Source organism: Balaenoptera borealis (genome assembly GCF_965194805.1).
Source record: "Balaenoptera borealis genome assembly, chromosome: 4".
Lineage (NCBI taxonomy): Eukaryota > Metazoa > Chordata > Mammalia > Artiodactyla > Balaenopteridae > Balaenoptera > Balaenoptera borealis.
This window is the reverse complement of record NC_138861.1, coordinates 36,953,399-36,974,518: the sequence shown is the minus strand read 5'-3', so window position 1 is coordinate 36,974,518 and position 21,120 is coordinate 36,953,399. Positions and strand designations below refer to the sequence as shown.

Sequence of the window (21,120 nt, the reverse complement as noted above, 5' to 3'; positions counted from 1 at the left end):
ACTCAGAGACAGTGTTATTACAAACTTCCAGTCTTATTACAATTACATTAAGTTCATGTTTGAGAACGGTATAGTTTTTCAAATAGGGAGATCATGGTACTTTAATTCTGAAAACCAGTCTGAGAAACTAACTATATGAGGTAGAGTGTATTTATATATTTATACATACTAATCTTTTTTTAAAGCGCATAATGAGTTAGCCTATGAAAAATGCTTTTCAACTTTTGTGGCCCTCCTTATCAAGGATAGCGGGGACTGATATGCCTTAATTCTTGTTTGAGTTTAAGTCCTTGTCAAAATAAGCCATCGTAGACACTCATTGCATTTATGCAATGGAGTTGCTGACATGCGTTATTCTTCTAGTTCCTCCAGTGTTTGATGTTTCCAGTTCCCAGATAGTTTTAATTACCAATTATTCTGCTGTGTGCTTGCACACTTGCTGTTAAACGTGAGATACATAGTCACATTTTCATATGAAAAATGGAAGCTGGCATTAAAATTAAAACAGGATCTACCATGCTCAAGTAGTTTATAAAGAGAGACAGGAATTCTGTTGGTTTGATATCGTTATCTTTTTATGGATAACCAAAAATGAAATTTTTTTTGGAGGATTATGTAGCTCTCTTGAAAAAATTTTTATTTTCAAGTTGTGTTTGAAATACTTCTGAGGGTAAAAAAAAGAACCTACTTCAAGAAACAATTTGCCTGTGGTTGATGAAGTTTTACAACTTCAGGCCCAATTCATTATAAATTGATTGTCAATATAGAAAGAGGAAAGAAGTTAATTAATTGAGTTAGAAGCTTGTTTGTTTAATTAAAGGAGCCTTTTATTGGTTGGAAGAAGCTTGACCTCAGGTTTTACAAAGCCTCTTAGACATGTGAAGAACTGCTAACGTTTTTCTACGCTTTCCCAATTTCTGACCTGGAAAAGAAAATAAGGGCACAGCAGGACAATGGAATGACACAGGACGGCAACAACGCACAATTCCGGGAAGCATTCTTAACTTTTGTGGGCAATTCCTCTGCCCTAAGTGGATTTATTTAGCTGCTGACCCACACAGCAAGAGATAACTGCAATCACAGTAAAGTCTTGCCATCAAAATAATAACATCCCAGTGCGTTTATAGCTCACGATATGTGTCAATCCTTGTTCTCAGTGCTTTATATTATATATTAACTCCTTTAAGCCTTTTAACAACCTTTTGAGCTAGGTACTATTATTATTATTATCTCCATTTTATAGATGAGAACACTGACGCAAAAAGAGATTAAGAAACTTGCCCAGGGTTATGTAGCGCAAAAGAGGAAGAGCAAGGATGTAAGCCCAGGAGCTCCTCTTCCAATGCCTGCGCTCCTAGTCTTCCCTTCAATACTAGACTCTCAGTTAACACTGGAGGTAGGACCCATGGTACTAAAAGCTCTCCATCTACACATGGCTTAGTGCCTGAACTACTTAGGTAAGAAAAATAAGGGTTGATCCACGAGTAGACCAAAAAACCAGTAGTTAGCAAAAAAAAAAAAATGGAGTTAGGTAAAAAACTAAGAAGTTGTATAGGTATTGACTTTCTCACTTGACTGCAAGCCTCCCTTGAGGAAGCTTTCCCATCTCTCTACCAGGGCTCTGTGGTACTTACCCCATCAAGGCACGTATAGCACAGAGTATTGTAAATGCCTATGTATCTCACTGTCGTCATGAGATAACAGGAAATGTGTATTTCTTATTCACAGTTGTGTCCTCTGTGTCTGGTGCAGCATTTGGCATGTATTGGGGCCACAGTAAATATATTTGAATAGATTAATATTCTTGAAGGACTTTAAATCTGGCCCTTTCAGTGTCTTGATTTAAATGTCTTATTAAAGTAATATCTGATATCTAGTTTTACTTTGTTGTATGTTAAATAAACTTTTATAGAAAAATCATAAATTTTTGTAAAAAATCAGGATACATAATTGGCTGTCTCTTGTAATATTTCTGCTTTTCTCCGTTATTCACACCTGTTCTGCTTTGTCTAAGCATCAGCAGTCATAGCCACTTACATGGTGGCAGCCTCCAAAATGGCTGGCATAATGCCCAGAAGGAAATACAAGATTTCTAGTGCTTGGAAGGGAATGAAAGACTTTTATATGGTTGATCTGGCCTGGAAGGGAATAAAAGACTTCTATAGGGTTGATCTTGCATTTTCAAACCTATTAAGTGATGAAAAAGATACACAGACATTTTAGTAGCTGAATGGGACCTTTTAGTCTATTTTCTTCCCTTTTAAATTTTGGTTGCTCTTAAATTAACTAGTCTAGTAAATATCTCATGTGGGAAAAATGATTTTGACATTAAAGACATTAGTAGATACTTAAAATATATTTTTTTGCATGAATGATAAGGTAAAATTTCTTTCCCTTATTTAAAATAAATAGTGATTTCTGTATGGAAGTTTCAGTATACAGTTGACCCTTGAACAGCAGTTGACCCTCCTCAACATACAGTTGACCCTCCTCACAGTTGAAATCCATGTGTAATTTATAGTCAGACCCCATACCCTTGGTTCCTCCATATCCATGGATTCAACACCATATACACATCCACGGATTCAACCAACCAATGACTGTCTAGTACTGTAGTACAGTAAATACTGTAGTAGTTACTACTGAAAAAAAATCTGCATATACGTGGACATGGGCAGTTCAAACCCTTGTTGTTCAAGGGTCAACTGTATATAGAATTAAAACATATGACAGTACTTCTTTAGATCATCTCCTATTGTGATAAATATATTTATTTTGCATATCTTATGAAATGCTTTTACCTGTATTTTCTTTTTCTAACCTCCCAACAGTTACATGAAGTAGATAGGACTGGTATTATGTTATCCTGATTTTCGTCAAATTAGGATTTAGAGGTGAGTTGACTAAAGTCACACAGCTGGGAAGTATAGACTCCTTCTCCAGGACCCTTTCATCCAATTATGCAATATCTTCAGCAAAACCAACAAAACTCTAGAAATCAGTCACATAAGAAGGAACACCTAGATCTTGTGTTGGCTCCTCATTAAAGGTGGATGGCTTGATATTTTTCTGAGAGATGAATGTCAGTGTACAATTAAGTTAAAACAAATTAGCGAGCATTTGCAATTTACAGAGCACTGAGCTAGTATTTTGAGGCGTGGGGAGGTGGAGTACAAAGAGAATGCAATGTTGTGTGCTTTCACAGAGTTTGGTAATGAAATGGGGAAAACCGGGAGCGTTAACAACAGGTGCGTGTGAGTGAGCTAGTGGGTAAGTCAGGAGGGGGCAGGGGAGGTCCCTAGAGCTTGAGCTGGGCCCACAGGTCCTGGTTGGCAAGTTGGTTCTTGGAAGTGATAGGCTTTCAAATTCTCTCCTAGTGCTTAGGGTATCTTTTTGAAAGGCCTCCCCCTTAGGGTTAAGATAATACACTGGTTGGAAGATCCAAGAGAATGGATGGGTCTGATGGAAGGGGTGCCGCTCACAAATCCTGTCCCAGTGGCCTGATCAATGCAAAATGCCTGACCTGCATGTGAGAGCCGGAGTGCAGACTGACCAAGGAAGCAATTGCATTGTGGCTGACAATTTGACTGCAAATGTTGCTTCCTTTATACTTAGTGAGCTAGTGGGAGAATCACTGCTTTGCTGTGCCACATAGGTACCAAATCTGAATGGAATAACCAAACGCTTGGGTGGTGTGGGTAGGTCAGTGGCACAGGGAGGCCAAGCCTGTGTGCCCTGCTTCATGGCAGTTGCAGAGTTAAAAGAAAAACTCACCACTGCCCTAATCACAGGGAGATTCTTCACATATATCTCAGCAACTTCCATTCCCTGCAGGATGAAAAGGTGAAAAGCAAAGCTGAGGTTTCCTTCTACGCCTCAAACATGAGAGGCCTTTTGTCTTGAATTTGTTTCGGTACCACAGACCCAAACTCTACCACCAGGAAGCCAGTTCCACCCAGAAACACAGCAGCAAATATATCCCTTTCTAGCTAATGTTATTCCAGTATCTGAAACTGTAAGATACCACGTACATGCTTTTTCTTTAAAGGCTATTTAAATAGAAAAAATTAATTTCAGTGTTAGAAACCCTATAAGTACATACCCACTTTCCCCCCTAAATCCACACCATAGATTAAGTTATATAAAATATCTCCCAGCAATAGATACACAGTGTTAGCTTGTTAAATGATTAAATTAGCATAATGTGTACATGCTTTGCAAATTACAAAACATTATATAATTACGTTATTGCTATAGATGACTGGCTTTTAAAAATTTTGTTGATTGGAAAGTCTATTGGATATAGCTAATTGTTCCTAAATTAATCATTGCTCTCTTGACAGCTTATTTGAATGGCCTATAGTTTCTAGTTGAGTATTGAATGTCTTATTGAATGTTGTGTTATTACTTTGGGGGTTGGGAGTTAAATGTGGTATTTTTCACCTTGGTTGATAAAACTAGTTTTATCATGATACCTGAAAAAACATTTAGTATTTATTATCTCTCTTACTTGCCTAAGTTGCTTCACATATTTCTTTTTGCCTCATAAGCCTGGGAAGAGAGGATGCCATGATAGTCTACTTGATTTTTTAAAGCTTATTCATTTTTTATATTTATATTTTAAAAATCTATGCATCTATCATCTGAGCTTCTCCCTTTCTCTTTCCTGTCCTTCTCTTTTTCTTTCATCACTGTTTCTCTCTCTGCTGGTGAATTTTAGTTCCTCCACTAACTAGGTCTTAACCCAGCTAGACTGTTCAATAGGTTCCTGCATGGTCCTCTGGCGCCTTTGTTGTTGTCACTGCCCTCATGGTCATCTCGCCATTCTGTGGCCTCTTGGAAGCTCTGGGCGTAACTGTTTTTCAGCCCAGAGTGGGACATCCACTCAGGTTTCCAAATCCTGAACTGGGCCTTATAATGACGAAAGTATCTACTTTCCTGGCCCTATGTATTCTTCCAAAAGCTGTTAGGGTCTGTCAGTCTGCTCCGGCAGTGATAGTCTTTGAAGGTCTCCTGGGACAGGGGATTGCCCTCCACACCAGCTCTGTGTGTAGCAGGTGTTTTCAGGGTCCGTGGGACTCTCAATCATTCTGCCCTCAGCACCAAGATATTAGGAAGCTTCCTTTAGAATGTGTGACCCTATTGTGCTTGCTGCTACTGTCATGCTGCTACTGTCATGCACCTTTGGGCCTTTCTCCTTGGCAGCCACTTACTCTTTAAAGTGCTGCTTCCAAAGCCTTCTCAGAATGAATCATTGCAGCTTTATATGGATGTTGCAGAAGTCACGGAGATCAGTAGCCAAATGAGAGGAATTTGGGCTATAACTGGAACTCTCTAAAATCTCCAGTCAGAGTCAAATCATATAATCTTCTTAAACTCCCTCCTCCATGATTCTGTACAAATAATTCTCCATTTGATCTGGAAGATATGCCTTAAGGGGAATTGGTTTGGTTATTCTGATTTTCACTCTTTTGCTTCTTTTCCAACATTTTTTTCCTCAGTAGTGGCAAGGGATGGGGGTGGGGTGATGGAAAAACACTGTCTTCAATCCAGACCTAAAGTTATGTTTTCATCTCTACATTGACTCAGTCTAAGCCAACACACAATATTAACTCATTGGGAGAATCTGCCTGATTCATTTATTTAGTTAGTACTCTATTCATATTTAAGGAAATAAATGAAATTCACTGTGTTGCAAGGAAATGAATTGATTCCCTGTCTCTTTAATTGGATATTATTGATATTTTCTCAAACTGAAAACTAATTTCAAATTTCTTTTTTTCATCATGGTGATTTGTTGATAATTCTCATTCTTTTATATGAATTATACTAGTCAGATACCAGTAATAGTTAATGAATTTGTTTTCCCTTTGTTTCGACTTGTTTATTTACCTACAATAGTAGTTGTATTTAAGTGAATATTCTGGTTAATATATGTGTCAGACACCTCTGGTTGCTTTCTAATTTCCTTTTCCCTTCATCTTTAGAGCAGAACCCAAACTTTCAGGTGGGCACACTGCCACCTAAATACTGTGTTTACTAGACTTCCTGGTGTTCTAGTGGCCACGTAACTAAATTCTGGCCAGTGAAATGTAAGTGAAAATATTGTATATCAACATCCAAGACATCTCTTTAAAAGTAGGTGGTACAGCCTTCATTTTTCCTTCCTCTCTGCTTACTGGAATGTTGACTTGATGACTAGAGCTTGAGGAGAAATCTTTGGCCATGCTAATGATTTGACCTGCTAATGATAGCAGAGCAGCAAGAATAGGATTCTGGGTCCTTTTGTCTGTGGAGCTGCCATTCCAGCCCTGGATTGCCTACTTCTGGACTTCCTTCACGTGAAAGAGAAGTGAATTTCTCTCTTGTATAAGCTACTATTATTTGGAGTTTCTTTTTTAGTGTGTGTATGTAGTTAAACTTAATCACAATTAATATAAAATATATTTGTATAATTTTCAAATGATAGAATAGAATAAAGTAAGCTTAGCACTGGAACTACACTGAATATAATTTAAAATAATATGATATTTGGAAGGCACTTGGAGAGCCGGATTAATTCCTGGGTCCATTATATCTTAATAGTTCACAGTATTGTAAAAAAATCTCATTGGTTGTCTTGAATTTTCTACCTCTTTTGATTCTGGAAATGCAGATTAATATTGAGAAATAGTTTTGTTACTTAGCAGCAGTATTCCTAACGTGAGGTCCCAAACTCTAGACATCTAGGGGAAATTTTGGAAATATGTTTTTTGGAATCCATTCTGCTAATGTGCTCTGGAACTGATTTGAGGCTTTTGTTTTGTGTTTTCATTTCTTGAGTGATGCTGATAAGAGTATATAAATTAAAACGTGATTGCAGATGCTTCTCATTTATGTATCTTTGGTCAAGGAAAGACATTCAAAATAAAAGACCTCCAAATTTTCATTATCTTGGAGTTTTCATATTATTATATATCTAACATAAATCTTTTAAAAATTGTTGTAAAATATACATACATAACATAAAATTTACCTTTTTAATTATTTTTAAGTATACAGTTCATTGGCATTAATTACATTGCTATGTAATCATTACCACCCAGAACTTTTTCATCATCCCGAAATAAAACTCCATCCCCATTAAACAATAGCTCCCCATTTCTCCCTCCCCCCAGCCCTCAGCAACCAACTTTCTTATTTTGTCTCTATACATTAGACTGCTCTAGAAACCTCATGTAAGTGGAATCAGACAATATTTGTCTTTTTGTGAGGGGCTTATTCCACACTAACATAATTCTTTTGCTTTACTTGATAATAAATGAATCGTTATTGCTTAAATTGTATTTCTTACATTCATCCTCTGAAAATTTTTGTCTCTAGTGGTAATTATAATGGATGTTAACAGAGTAGATAGTGTTAGGATAAAATAGGATATTAGAATCGTTAACTTATGAAGTATAGTACAAGGTAGAAGTCTTTATATAGTTATGTGTTTTGAAGATTATAAAAAAATTGAAACATAAAACAAGGACTTCTTTTGACAGGTATGAGATGAATGCATCAGGTATTTTAGCCAGTCTCATGAGTTTTCTGTCACCCTGTATAAGAACATAAATGTCATATGTAGTATAACACTTGATCTCATATATTATCTGAATGTATTGCAAATAGGTAAAATGTGATTTTAGGATAAAATATTGAAGTTCACAGATTAAGCCGTTATCCCACTTGGCTTATATTCTATTTGTGTAATAAATGGTAAATTATTTTTTTTTCTCAGACTGTATAGACTTGGGGGATTAAACAATAATCCTTAAAAAGGAATTAAGATGATTATTTGTTGCCTTGGGGGGAAAATATTGATAATCTTTGTCATTTCAAAAATAACATTTTGTCCTTGACTGAATTGTTTGGCTTTTTGTGTTTGTTTTTTTTTTTTTTTGCTTACATCACTTCTTGCACCCTCTTGCTTTCCTCAGAGGCACATTACAGAAGTATACTTTAATCAGACCTTTCTGGTAGATTGGCAGCTAAGATTCTTTCAAAAAAAGTCCCAGTTAAAAGAAGAAACATGATAGGAAGTTGGCGTAATGAGAGGCATGCAACTGTATTTGCAAATCTTAGACATTATCCCACAGTTTTGGTGTAACCCTTCAGCTGACAGTTAAAATCTTTGTTTTATCAGTCATCATCCAACCCTAACAGATGGGTGAAGAATTAATCTGATTTGTATTTTTCCTCACAACTTTCTCCTACACATTGTAATATTCTATGATTAACATTCGGTGAGTTCTTAAAGATGATTGATGGGCCTTAAGGATATAATATATACATCCTATTTAAATTATGCTGGAGTAAAACCACAGAACAGAAGCACTCCTAAGACCACTGTAGAAATTTGAAGACAATTTTGATACTCTCGTCCACTCAAAAAGAAATCTGCTAATACTGTAATGTTTTTTCCCTTGCCAGGACCCTCCTTGCCTGGTGTCATTTCTTGAGCTCTCCTGGGAGGAGATTAGTCTAAAACAACAAAGTAGCCAGATGTCTGGTTCTGAGAGAGTCCCAGAGGCCAGGCTACGGTAGGCAACAGAAACCGCATGGGGCTGAAGATCAAAGATACCTGAGAATTACTTATGGGCACATAGTATGTGTCATTCCCATTATTAACAGTCTGAGAAAATTTGTTTCTCTAATTAACCCTTTTGTTGGAGTAACCTTAAATTTTAGTGAGTATATTTCTTTTTTGATATGTATTCTTTTGTGGAATTTTGAGAAGTGCACGTATCAAAAAAGAGAAATGAAAAGGAAGTCACATGCTTGATTGAAATCTCTAAGCCTTTATCCGTATCCAAAATAGATACGCTATCCAGTGTGTAATCATTTATTCATGAAATAAGTGGGCATTATGGTTCTAAGTTAAAATTACAAATTAAGAGTCTGGAACTACATGGTTTTTACGTACAAATAGCTGTTCTTAAAGCCCCAGTCCTTAAAGTACCGTTATTTCAACTTTTAACCCTTTCAGAGTGGAGATTTTTAAGATCACAGCTTTCTGGTCTTAAAATGAATTCAGAATAAATCCCAGTGGTGGGAAATCTGTCCCTTATTAATAGTTGACCTCTTTCTTTTCACATTGGTATTATAATGAAATGCTAATTAAAAATTCTTGCCATCCTTTACCTGTTTGCTTTATAGGTATAATTTTATATTGTTTAGACATATACAGATTTGGACAATATGAATACATTTGCTTTTTAGAGTTAGTCTTAATCCTAAAGACTCTAAAGCCTTTTAGCTGAATTTATTCTAAGGCATGAGGAAAAATGTAATGATAACTTCCCATGTCTTAGCCCCTAGAGGAGAGTATCAAAAGAGAGAACAAAAGATTTGGGTTGGCCTTACCCCTTGTTTTTGCTTCTGTTCAATATCATCATGTAACAACAAAATCGTGTAAATGCCTTCTTCCTGCTTTCCTTGAGATATAATCATAAACCATTGTTATCAAGAGCGTGATTAGCCAGCTTTAGCGCTTTTAAGTGCTACCACACATTCTTTAACATCTGGTAATATAAACTTGGCATAAAAGCTGTAAAAATGTCCTTAAACCTAATTGGAGCTATGTGTTTGCTATATAGTGCAGAGATTTCATCTCCTTTGTGTGATGGTCAAGGCTTCTGTTAACTCCTTGAGGAAAAGGAAGCTCCTAGGAGCAGTTTATAAGGATTAATAGATCTCTTTGTCTCTAGATTTAAGCATGGAAGCAAGAATAAAATTGGCTTCTTGCACAAAGAACTGGAGAGGAAACTATTTTTTTTCAGAGCAGAATTTGTTGTTACTTCCGTGACAAAGGGCGATCTGCGTTTTCACTCTTTCCACCTGTGTTTCTCTTACTGGCTACCATTGTGAACACCATTTGCTATCACCAGAGGCTGCTTATTTGTCTTTCTTTTTTTTTTTCTCTTTTATTTATTTGCATTTATTTTATGCTGAATTTATTCCCAGGCCATACGTTTTTGTTTCCTCAATTTCTTCTGGGATATCTTTTTCTCCTGTGCAACCTCTTCTTCTGCTTTAGGAACAACCTGCTGTGTTTCAGTGAGGGTCAGCTCAGCGTGGCAGGGAAAGCTCACGCGCGGGTTGTCTGTAGGTTCTGTGCCGAGGCTGTGTTCACCTGGATGTGCTCAGTGATCAGATAATCTGCTTCTAGGCCCTGTAGTTCAGCATTCCTCTCTGCTTTTTTAAGCACGTGCAGTAAAAATTCAGCACTCTTTGTGGGCCATTGACCCTGCGTCCAGCCCCTCTGTATGGCCTGGGCACACCTATCAACTCCACCATTGTGACCACAGCGTGGCACACATTGCTTCTGTAAAGTGACGTCCTTCACATACGTGGTGGCTTTTCGGATATGCATACCCTTCATGGCCTGGGTGGTTTCACGAGTGTTCTTAGAGTGAACACAAAGATTTGAACCTCTTGACTTGTATGACTCTGTGGGGTTTTCTGGATCAAATGAATAGTGAACCGTTTTCAGAGGTCACCTCGCCGCTTATGGGAAGAGGAAGCTCGGTTTTCCTATTTTGAATGCAAGTTGTCAGCTATGACCGCTATATCGTAAATATTTCTCAGCCCCAATTAATGGCTTACCTTAAGCAAGTAGTATTCAGAGTAACAAAACACCTCCTAGTACCATAATATTAGTCAGTTCCTTGGAGTTGGTTATATGGCAAGATTTGATCTGAGGGAATGAGAGTCATAGTTCCAGGACTGAGGTCCAGTGGTAGAAGTAGCACTCCACCCTTTGTAACCCAGGGGGCTGTTCTTTTTTTTTTTTTTTTTTTTAAATTTTGTTTTTATGTATTTATTATTTTTGGCTGCGTTGGGTCTTCGTTGCTGTGCGCAGGATTTCTCTAGTTGTGGCGAGCGGGGGCTACTCTTCGTTGCAGTGCACGGGCTTCTCATTGCGGTGGCTTCCCTTGTTGTGGAGCATGGGCTCTAGACGCACGGGCTTCAGTAGTTGTAGCACACGGGCTCTGTAGTTGTGGCTTGAGGGCTCTAGAGCACAGGCTCAATAGTTGTGGCGCACGGGCTTAGTTGCTCTGCGGCACGTGGGATCTTCCCGGACCATGGCTTGAACCCATGTGCCCTGCATTGGCAGGCAGATTCTTAACCACTGTGCCACCAGGGAAGCCCCCAGGGGGGCTGTTCTTGTTTCCCTCTTTCCCCTCATCCACAAGACACACAGACTCATGTACACACACACACACACACGTAAAATAAGGATTTGCTAAGGAGAAGACAAAAAGGTAACTCCTCTTTTTATCTTTCAGAAGTTACCAACGCTGCTGACCATGAACCTGTGAATGCCTTCACCTTGGGTTGCTCCACTGACATTTGGGGCACTCATCTCACTCCCTGCCCACCTTCTTTGCCTCCTCTCCCCCTCACATAACTTATGAACCATTGCTGTGTGTATCAGCTCTTCGTGGGGCATTTCTCCCACAACACTGTGTACAGAGATGTGTTTAATTATGTTTTTTAAAAATTAGATATTATCAAATTTGAGGAGGTGAAGAGTGTGGGTTTTCTAGTTCCTGCTTTTTATCTATTCACTTGATCTTCTCAGTCACATATTTCTTTTTTTATGACCTCCTCCTCTACCCTGTCATATTTTCTCTTTTTCTTCATCTTTTACTTTTCTTAACTCTGTTTCAGCATTCTGCCTACAGCTTTCTAGGATGGGTTCTGATTTGAAATAAGAACTAAGTTGTTAAGAGCAGGCAATTAAGACCTATATTAAAAAATTCTTTTAATAACTTAATGCATAATGATTCAGTACTTGAGTGGGCATGGAGGGAGTAATCTATAAACTTTTTGTGATGGGATTATGTGCTAAATAAAAATGCTTGCAATATAACTCAAGTTGGCTTTGTTAGAATGTGATGATAATATGCATTTTAATTCGTCTTAATTTTAAAAGCTTTGAGGTTAAAGGTAGAATCTTAAACTTTTCTTTTTAATTTATGATGGTCTGAAAGATCTTAAGAGCTCCTGACTTACTTACCTTTTTACTTGCTTGCTAAATTTCTTTAGTTTTAATTTAAAGTTGTATTTATCCTCACCTGAGGTTTGGAGTAATAGCCTTGGAACATCTGTTTACTGTTTAAAGCGGTGGTCTTTGACTTTAAGTTGCCTGAGAGTCTGAGGTTGCAAAGTGATAGGATTAGATCTTAGCAGATGGGAAGGTCCTTTCCCCAGTGGCAAGTGTAGGGTAGCACGCTGCTAGAGAGGGCAGTCCTAGAAGGAAAGTTATGGGTTTGTTTTTTTTTTTAATTAAAAAAAAATTTATTTATTTTTGGCTGTGTTGGGTCTTCGTTGCTGCACGTGGGCTTTCTCTAGTTGTGCGGAGCAGGGGCTACTCTTCCTTGAGGTGCGCAGGCTTCTCATTGTGGTGGGTCCTCTTGTTGTGGATCTCGGGCTCTAGGCGCGCGGGCTTCAGTAGTTGTGGCTCACGGGCTCTAGGGTGCAGGCTCAGTAGTTGTGGTTCACGGGCTTAGTTGCTCCGCGGCATGTGGGATCTTCCCGGACCAGACCTCGAACCCGTGTCCCCTGCATTGGCAGGCGGATTCTTAACCACTGCGCCACCAGGGAAGCCCCAGGAAAGTTATGTTTTGAATACAGATGATCAGTTCTTGAATCCTTGTGACTTCTAACTCTATTACTAAAATAAAAAAAAAAATTTTTTTTAAGAAGTTGTAGAAAACTATGTATCGTCATTGAGGGTATCCAGTATGAGCAGTTGACTGAAGAGAAATGTTTCCAGTGGAGTAGTTTTCCTTTTTCAAGTAAGATTTACATGATTCACTATGAAATGAAACTACAGCCCACAGATAATCAGATACCTAAGAATAATGTTTGGGAACCTGGGTTTCCTGAAGATATGAGACTTAGTTATTTTAGCCTGGGGATTTTGCCTGGGGAAAAATGTATGTGCCTCAACAGCTGAAGGGCTATTCAGGAAGAAACAAAGTAAAATGGCATCTATTTTAACGTGTAATTTCGATATTTCATACTTAATCTTATCCTTGGCGGAAATGTCAGAATATACTAGCTGCAAACCATCTCTGAAGCCATATCTACACTATCAAATTGAACTGGGTAAAGTCTTTAAGAATCAAGTAGTTTTCCACGGGGGGAAGAGGGTCCTTTCTAGGTAGTTCTCTGCTGGGAAGGGACTACTCTAGTAGAATAAAAATGAAGATGTGGTGTATTTCAAATATAGGAATATACAACCTAAAGGAATGGCTGCAGGGAGGTGGGGGGGAGATTTTAAACTTTGGTGTATTTTTTTGTTTGTTTGTTTGTTTTGCATTATTTTCTATTTCTATTTATTCCCACTTACATTTGAAATAACACTTTCATTTATGCTTAGGTTTTTTTTTTTTTTTTTTTTTAACCTCATGCAAAATTGAATATCTCATGCTAGAAATGATACTACAAGTCTGTCCCTTATTTCCTTCTCTACTATTCTTTAGAGGCTGAGTTATTCTAGCTGTATAAGTTGCTGTGTAAGTTAAAATCAAGTTCTTGCTAATGGAATAGCTAGATTTCTATTTTCTATAAATGCTTTTCTTTTGTTTATGCTAGAATAGAAACATACCCCTTGAAGGAATTAAAATGGTAAAGTCTAGGCTGCCATTTATTCTGTCACCATGTGGCTGTTGTTTATTGTTTTTTAATCAAAAATCAAGTTTCTGTACTTAATGACTTGGAAGATGCATTACATTTTGTCAAAATATAAGAATTTATGAAGAATAAAGAGCCTCTGGAATCCCCAAAAGATCAAGGAGGGGATGTGTATAATTTTGCTGTTTAACACATATATAAGCATTAATATTTATTATTGAGTTTAGTATTTTGTATTTACACTCCCATCAATGTATAATATATTATAGCGTATTGTTTAGAGGCCGTTAAACAGCTCACGATTTATTCACAGAAGAGGAAAAAAAAATGTTAGGTTTTTTTTTTTCTCTCTTTTATTTGAATTTTCCCTAGGTTGTTTGGTAAAGAGCAAACAGATTTCTTCCTGATGAGGGGACTTACATTATATAAAACCTGGTCTGGTATGTGTGGAAGTAATCAAAGAACTGACAAGTTGCTGCATGGTCACCATCATCTGTTAATGTAATGCACAAACTGTTCGTGCTAAGGTAACAGAGGTAACCTTGACAGTGAAAATCCGTGGCATGTGCAGATTTGACCCTTGTACTTAATTTTTACTTAATTATTAGGACACACGTAAAGCACATCAGGTTGGTTGGCTTAAACAATAGTATTAGTTCCGTATCATTTAAAATTCATAGAAATGTTAGATAAATGCACTTTTGTTTGACTAGAGGATTCATTTTTTATTAAAATAGCCATTAAAAAACCCAAAATATAACATTTCTAGAAACTCAACTTTTTTAAGAAATACTTGACCAGTAGAAAATGCTTCTCTAGCCAAATTGGTAGTGTCGTGATCTTTTAAATAGCATTATTTGGAATGCTTCTAAAAGTACTTTTTCCCATATTAAATTAAATGTCAAATTATGCACCTTCCTTGCAACCTTTTTAAGGAGAAATTTCATCAGAGAATGAGGCTACTGTGTTTAATTCACTGAGCTGAATTATAATTTCAAACATATGTTTATGACGTTTTAAAGGTGATCTTGTGTAACGTATAAATAATATCTTTTTAGTGGAATATACCCCTGGGCTTTTCCTTATTTGATAGATATTGTGGCTTGGAAAGAAAACCACACATAGAGTGAATCAAAGGCTCCGGGAACCGAGCAGCATTAAATCAAAACATGCTTGGGTCAGAATTAAGAAAAACTACATTTCGAGAAGACATGGGGGTAGGATTCCCCCCAACTCTGTCGCCTCGAGGAAATAGAGATGGCGGCCTTTCAGGTCTTCCCCACATCTCTAGTGCTCTGTATTGATGAGGAAAGAATCTTTCGACAACTGGTGACCAAGCAGTTAGCTTTACCAACCTGGGCTCTTGTATCGGAAATTTGGTTTTTATTCTCATTCCTTGCCTACTGCAGTGATACGGCCTTTGGACAACTAGACTTTCAAAAGTTAAAAGGCAATAAGTCAATCCCCTGGAAACGATGCAGAAACGTAGATTCAAATCGTAAATAAGGAAATGCATTGAGTACATTAAATAGACATGGAAAAATGGATTTCTGTCTTTTGTAGTAAGGTAATTGGGCACCACTGCTTGGCAGGAGCTGGTGCTATTGAGCCCGCTGTAGCTGCCACAGGTTGATAGGCAGGTGATCCGGCAGCTTCCACCAGGGTCTGCACAGGAGGCCTACCTAATATGCTGTCTGCCCTAAGGGCCTATGGGAACACAGTTGGATTATTATGTTAATGCATGAGCCTGCTGCCCTCTTCCTATCCCAGCTGGGTTCCCTGTTGTTAGGAACTGCTTTGCACTGACAGTGGAGTAATATGCTTCATGATTGAAAGGGCAAAGGGGCTTGGAAGGAAAAAAAAAAAGAATAGACCTGCACAGATATGTAAATGAGGGAAGGCAATCGGTAGGAAGATTTCACTCTAAGTGTAGAGAGAAAGTTTATTACAAAGTACTTTCTCTCATAGCACAATGAGTGGTTTTACTCATTTCTTAATTAATTTCTGGGTTTGCTTTCCCCTAACACTGGTATATACAGCACAGGCAATGTTTTCCAAAATAGGCACTTAGGTTGATTTGTTTTCAAATAAGATGCTCTAACACATTGGTACCCAGGTAGAGTGCTGACAGTAATGCATTTTTTTCACACCTTCATTATTCTTTAATACTCGTCCCTTAGTTATTGCACTATATTTTATAGAAACGTTATTTTTTTAAGATGCTGAAGGATTTATATTTTGTGTTGACATCACTTTTATTTCTCTTTATTTTTGATGCAGCTTTAGAAAACTGCCTAAACCTCTTTTGGGAGTAGGTAGGGGTGGATGTGAGGAAATGATTGAATGAGCTGGAGGGATATTTTGGCGGGTTATGAGTTTGATATGAGTAGGGGTTCAAATTGCAGTAGCATTTTGTTTTCAGTTGAGATTTTTATTTTTATTTTTTAAAAATTTATTTATTTGTTTATTTTATTTTTTGCTGCATTGGGTCTTTGTTGTTTCGCACGGGCTTTCTCTAGTTGCAGCAAGCGGGGGCTACTCTTCGTTGCAGTGCGCGGGCTTCTCATTGCGGTGGCTTCTCTTGTTGCTGAGCATGGGCTCTAGGCACATGGGCTTCAGTAGTTGTGGCTCGCGGGCTGTAGAGCGCAGGCTCAGTAGTTGCGGCGCACAGGCTTAGTTGCTCCGCGGCATGTGGGATCTTCATGGACCAGGCCTCAAATCCGTGTCCCCTGAATTGGCAGGCAGATTCTTAACCGCTTCGCCACCAGGGAAGCCCTCAGTTGAGGTTTTTAATGTTGCCATTGTAACATAATAAAACGAGTATGGGCTTTGGTGTGTCCAGACCTATACAAATCCCAGCTCTACTAATTACTAGCTGTCTAACTTTAAATTACTTTACCACTCATCTACCTCACCTGTAAAATGGGTGTGATATGAATTTTAAGTGAGAGGATAATGAATATAAATCATTTAGTCTGACCTAGAGTGAGTACTCACAAATGCTTGCCATAATAATGATACTTAATTGCCATCATAACAGTAATAATTTTCAGTTATTAGATGATTATTTTAATATGTATGGCTCTATACTTTCAGTAGATTTCAATGGATTGAAGATTTTTTATCTTTCTCCTAGATTACCTACCTTTTTATCACCAAGCCTCACCAAGTGGGAGTAACTTTAGCTTCAACCAGAATTTGAGACAGAAAATTATTCAGATAGACATTATTTAACTGAAAGGGTTAATGCTAGAATATGCTCTTAAACAACTAGTTTTATAATAAGTCATCCTTCAAATGCTAAAGAATATTGAATGGAAAAGAAAATCTAGTTGGGCCAGTGTTCTAGACAGTTCTGGAGGTACTTTTAGTGTTTGCCTAAATTCGGGAAAGTTTCCAAATATTCCTGTATGTGTAACTTGCTAATACATATATTTAAACTAGCTTAAAATGGCAGTATTTGATTGGGAACTATTTTAAATATATCTCTTGTGTTTATTACTTAGCACCGTACGTATTGCACGAGATGACTGTGTAACGATGATCTGTGCGCATTGCCTGACACACATGGAGGGATTGGGAGGTGGCGGTCACTGATATTAGTGATAGTGCATGTTCCATACTGACAGACCAGCCTGTGTTAGTAACTTTGCAGATTAAAAAGGAGGAACTTCAGGGAGATTCTCAAGGTCAGCAAATGCAGAAAGTCTGGGTCTAGTATAGGCTCTTCAGGCTAGTAAGACAGTTACCATATATATCTGGTGAAAAAGGGTCTACATGATTCTTTGTAATTTTTTCAAATCATTTTACTACTCCATTGAAAACTTTGTTAAAGGTTAAGATAGGTACCTTGTGTTATATTAGCAAAAAGATTCTTTTCTAAAAAGATAATTGTGCATTTACATACACAGAATAAAGGGAGAAGGAACCAGTTCTAAGCAATCCTTTGTGGTTATAGCAAAATTTTATAACATGTCTTCACATTGTGGGTAATGTGTTATATATGTTATATGTAATGTGTTTTATGTATGGGGTGTGTGTAGAAGCAGTAAGACCACGAGGTAAGTAGAGAAATAGTCGAAGGATTACCCCTTTCTTCACATCCTTGTTTTCCCACCAACCAACAGTTCAGGTTGTGTACACTGCCTATTGTCAGAACACAGTTATACATCTGCCACAGACATAGCCACTGTGCACAGAAAGAAGCCCATCACAGAGTAAATAACAAACTGTTTTAAAGGAAGTCGACTTTGAAGAAAATCTATGCAGTCTACTTGTTTTAAATAAACATTTGTCCAATGCCTGCTTTCCTCTAAAGTAGCTTTGGATTTGATACAACCTATACTCCCTGGTAGGTTGAAATATTCTTGAGGACAGGGGTCACAGCTTATATTTTAAACAAGGAATCCCAGTTCCTTATACACAGAAGGAATTCATCAAATACTTGTTGACCAGATAACTGGGTTGGTTTTGATGGTAATACTCAGATTTTAAGTCCATGGATCTGAGCATTCCTTGCTTTCTCTTACCTTTCCTTAGTACTGCTTTCAAGGAAGCATTATCCATGTGCCCTTTGGCAGCTTCATGAAGCTGCTGACTGAGTTCAATTTTCAACCTTTCTGACGCCAGTGGTAACTTCTCCTGACCACCTTCCTACCTCTACCGGCCACGTGCACCTCCTTACCCCCTCCCCACATTGTTATTTTATCAGAGGTGCAAGAAAGGCCAGAGGTGGAGAAATGATGACTGGATTGAGATTCACTTCCTAGAAAGATGCAAAGATCTTGCCAGATGGGGTGGTTTCTGTTCTCCTGGAAGCCATTAGCTTCTCCAGTGACCGTGCCATCCCTCTGGCTGTGTTCCCCATTCAGCCTTTGGCTTTCGGGAGACTTTATGAGCACTGTGAATGATTAGTTTATTCCAAACCCCAATCCTAATTAGGATTGTTAGGCCCCACTCTGCTATAAAGGTTCATTTCCACCTCTTCTCCCAACCCCATTCCAGGACTTCTTTCAGGTTTTACCCCAAAAGTGGTAAAAAAAAATTTTTGTTGTTGAATATTTTCTGAGGTCTGACAAATCTCTAAATATTAACAAAGAATTTTACATAACAGGTTATAATTCTAAAACACAGTGAGTTATGTTGTAAAAAATAAACACTGTATTGTTTTTTAACATCTTTATTGGAGTATAATTGCTTTACAATGGAGTGTTAGTTTCCGCTGTATCACAAAGTGAATAAGCTATACGTATACATATATCCCCATATCTCTGCCCTCTTGCGTCTCCCTCCCACCCTCCCTATCCCACCGCTCTAGGTGGTCACAAAGCACCGAGCTGATCTCCCTGTGCAATGCGGCTGCTTCCCACTAGCTATCTATTTTACTTTTGGTAGTGTATATATGTCCATGCCACTCTCTCACTTCATCCGAGCTTACCTTTCCCCCTCCCCGTGTCCATAAGTCCATTCTCTACGTCTGCGTCTTTATTTCTGTCCTGCCCCTAGGTTCTTCAGAACCTTTTTTTTTTTTTTTTAGATTCCATATATATGAAACACTGCATTTTTAAAAAGGCTTGCTTGTCTCACATCCCAATGTTCATCCTTCCTTCTTTTTCTGACCTTAAATTGTTTGTCTCTATTTTTTCAAATTTACCAGAAATTTTATCTCTATTTCTGGATTTCTAATTTGGCAAGTCATTGATTAATGGTTCTTACCACTTAATAATATGATAATATTGATGCTATTATATATCATATAATATATGTAATATAATAATATAACATATATAATAATAACTAACCTTTATTAAGCATTTACTGTGCTAATACTTTACATGAATTGTCTGATTTAATTCTCACTTAGTACTCACAAGTAGATACTAATATTACACCTATTTTTGAGATGAGGAAACAGGCATGAGATGTTAAAACTTATCTTGTTGGAGGTACCTCTGGCTTTGGTGCTGGATTCGGACCTAGGTCAGTTAAGTCTAGTGCCCTCTTGTGTGTGCCTGTGTATCTCATGGCTATTTTAGGTGGTAAACTACATTCGGAAAACATAGCCCTCTTCTCCCACCTGTCTCCCTTCAGTCTTTGGGTTCTGTCTGTATCTATTTTTGCACAGGAGGTTGTGTCACATTAGGCATAATCATGTCACATAGGTCTAGGAGGATGGATCATGGATAAATAAAAGGAAAACCACGTTAGTAGGTTTTTTTTAACCCTACTTTTCCGGGTTGACTGGGTAAGCAGTTTAGGAACTTGGTATTATCTCATAATGATAATCTCAAAGGAAAAACTATGAGCTAGGCTAACTAGTCCCTCTTTTACTAGCAAAGCTTGACAGCAAATGTTGTGTGGGTAGTAAATAGCTAACAGGAAGCTGACAGTTGAAGGGAATGAAATTTGTATTAGTTTCCTTAAAGATAAACCTCACCTTGGAGGTAACAATCTGCTAAGTGCACAGACAGACCTTGAAGAGAAAAGTTATCAAAAGGAAACCGTGTATAAGTTAATAAGTCAGATCTTGACTTCCTGATAAAGCCTGTCCTGATTGCCGGACACTGATTGAAAAGTCAGTGAAGTAAGCCTGGCTTTCAGCAAGCTTTTGGATTTTGCAGAAAAAGCCCTGAGAGTCCCAAGAATGAAACTTTTTGAATCACTTTATCCAGGCTCCTAACCCGAGAGGAAGGTGTCTGCTGGGGTGCCTGAAATCCCAGCGGCCTGTTTGAGAGGATTCTAGTTAAAATGGACAATTGAAAACAGGTGCTCTGTCCTAGGCTTTCTTCCTAAGGTCTCACATTTATGATACTGTCCTTTTACAAGAGCATGGGTTTAGGAGTCCCAATGTCACCACTGATTCATTGCACTTATTTCTCTCAACCACTTTACTTCTCTGAGCCTTATTTTTCACAATCTATAAAATGGAATAATACCTCATAGGGTTATTTTGGGGATTATGTGAAATATCACTTATTGTTTGGCACATAGAAGATGCTCAGAAAAGGTCAGCTTTTTTTTTTTTCTGCTTATGAATTGCTATTTTGAAGGAAAAGTAAAAAAGAGGTCATTTCACTGTAAATTCCTGGGTCAGAAAACAGGTTTGATCTCCTGATCTTATAGAATATTATGCGTCATCTCTCATTTAAGTCCCTGTGAGCTCCTGATGTAGGGGATAAAATGAAATTTAGTTTGGTTAATGAAAACTCTTAGAAGGTGGTTTTTAAACTGTGATGAAACTAGGTTAAATGGTAGCCAAGTGGGGCCATTTCCAGGGGTCTTGGAGGTGAAACAATTTGTTTTTGTACTTGTATCTGTGCTTTTACTCTTTTAAATCTCATTTCTAGTCCCTTGGGTTCCATAATAAAGTCTTCAGTACTATACATTTTTATTAAACATCTTTTTTGGACTCCAATTTGCATGTCAGATAATATAACAAAATGTATGTGTTTC

General features: G+C 37.7%; 1 protein-coding gene across 9 annotated transcripts in view; it reads left to right on the top strand.

Annotated features, from left to right (window-relative positions):
* SLC10A7 (solute carrier family 10 member 7) overlaps positions 1 to 21,120 on the top strand; it is a 268,939-nt gene that overhangs the window by 30,897 nt on the left and 216,922 nt on the right. The window contains exon 5 of one of the 9 annotated variants that reach the window (XM_082389031.1): positions 11,313 to 12,304. The exons of 7 other annotated variants lie outside the window; for them this stretch is intronic. In XM_082389031.1, the coding sequence (XP_082245157.1) occupies positions 11,313 to 11,345 (33 nt within the window). In that variant the 3' untranslated portion in view covers positions 11,346 to 12,304. Of the gene's footprint in view, positions 1 to 2,831; positions 2,886 to 11,312; positions 12,305 to 21,120 lie in introns of those variants that run through there. One more of the 9 variants, XM_082389040.1, reaches the window with a different exon arrangement.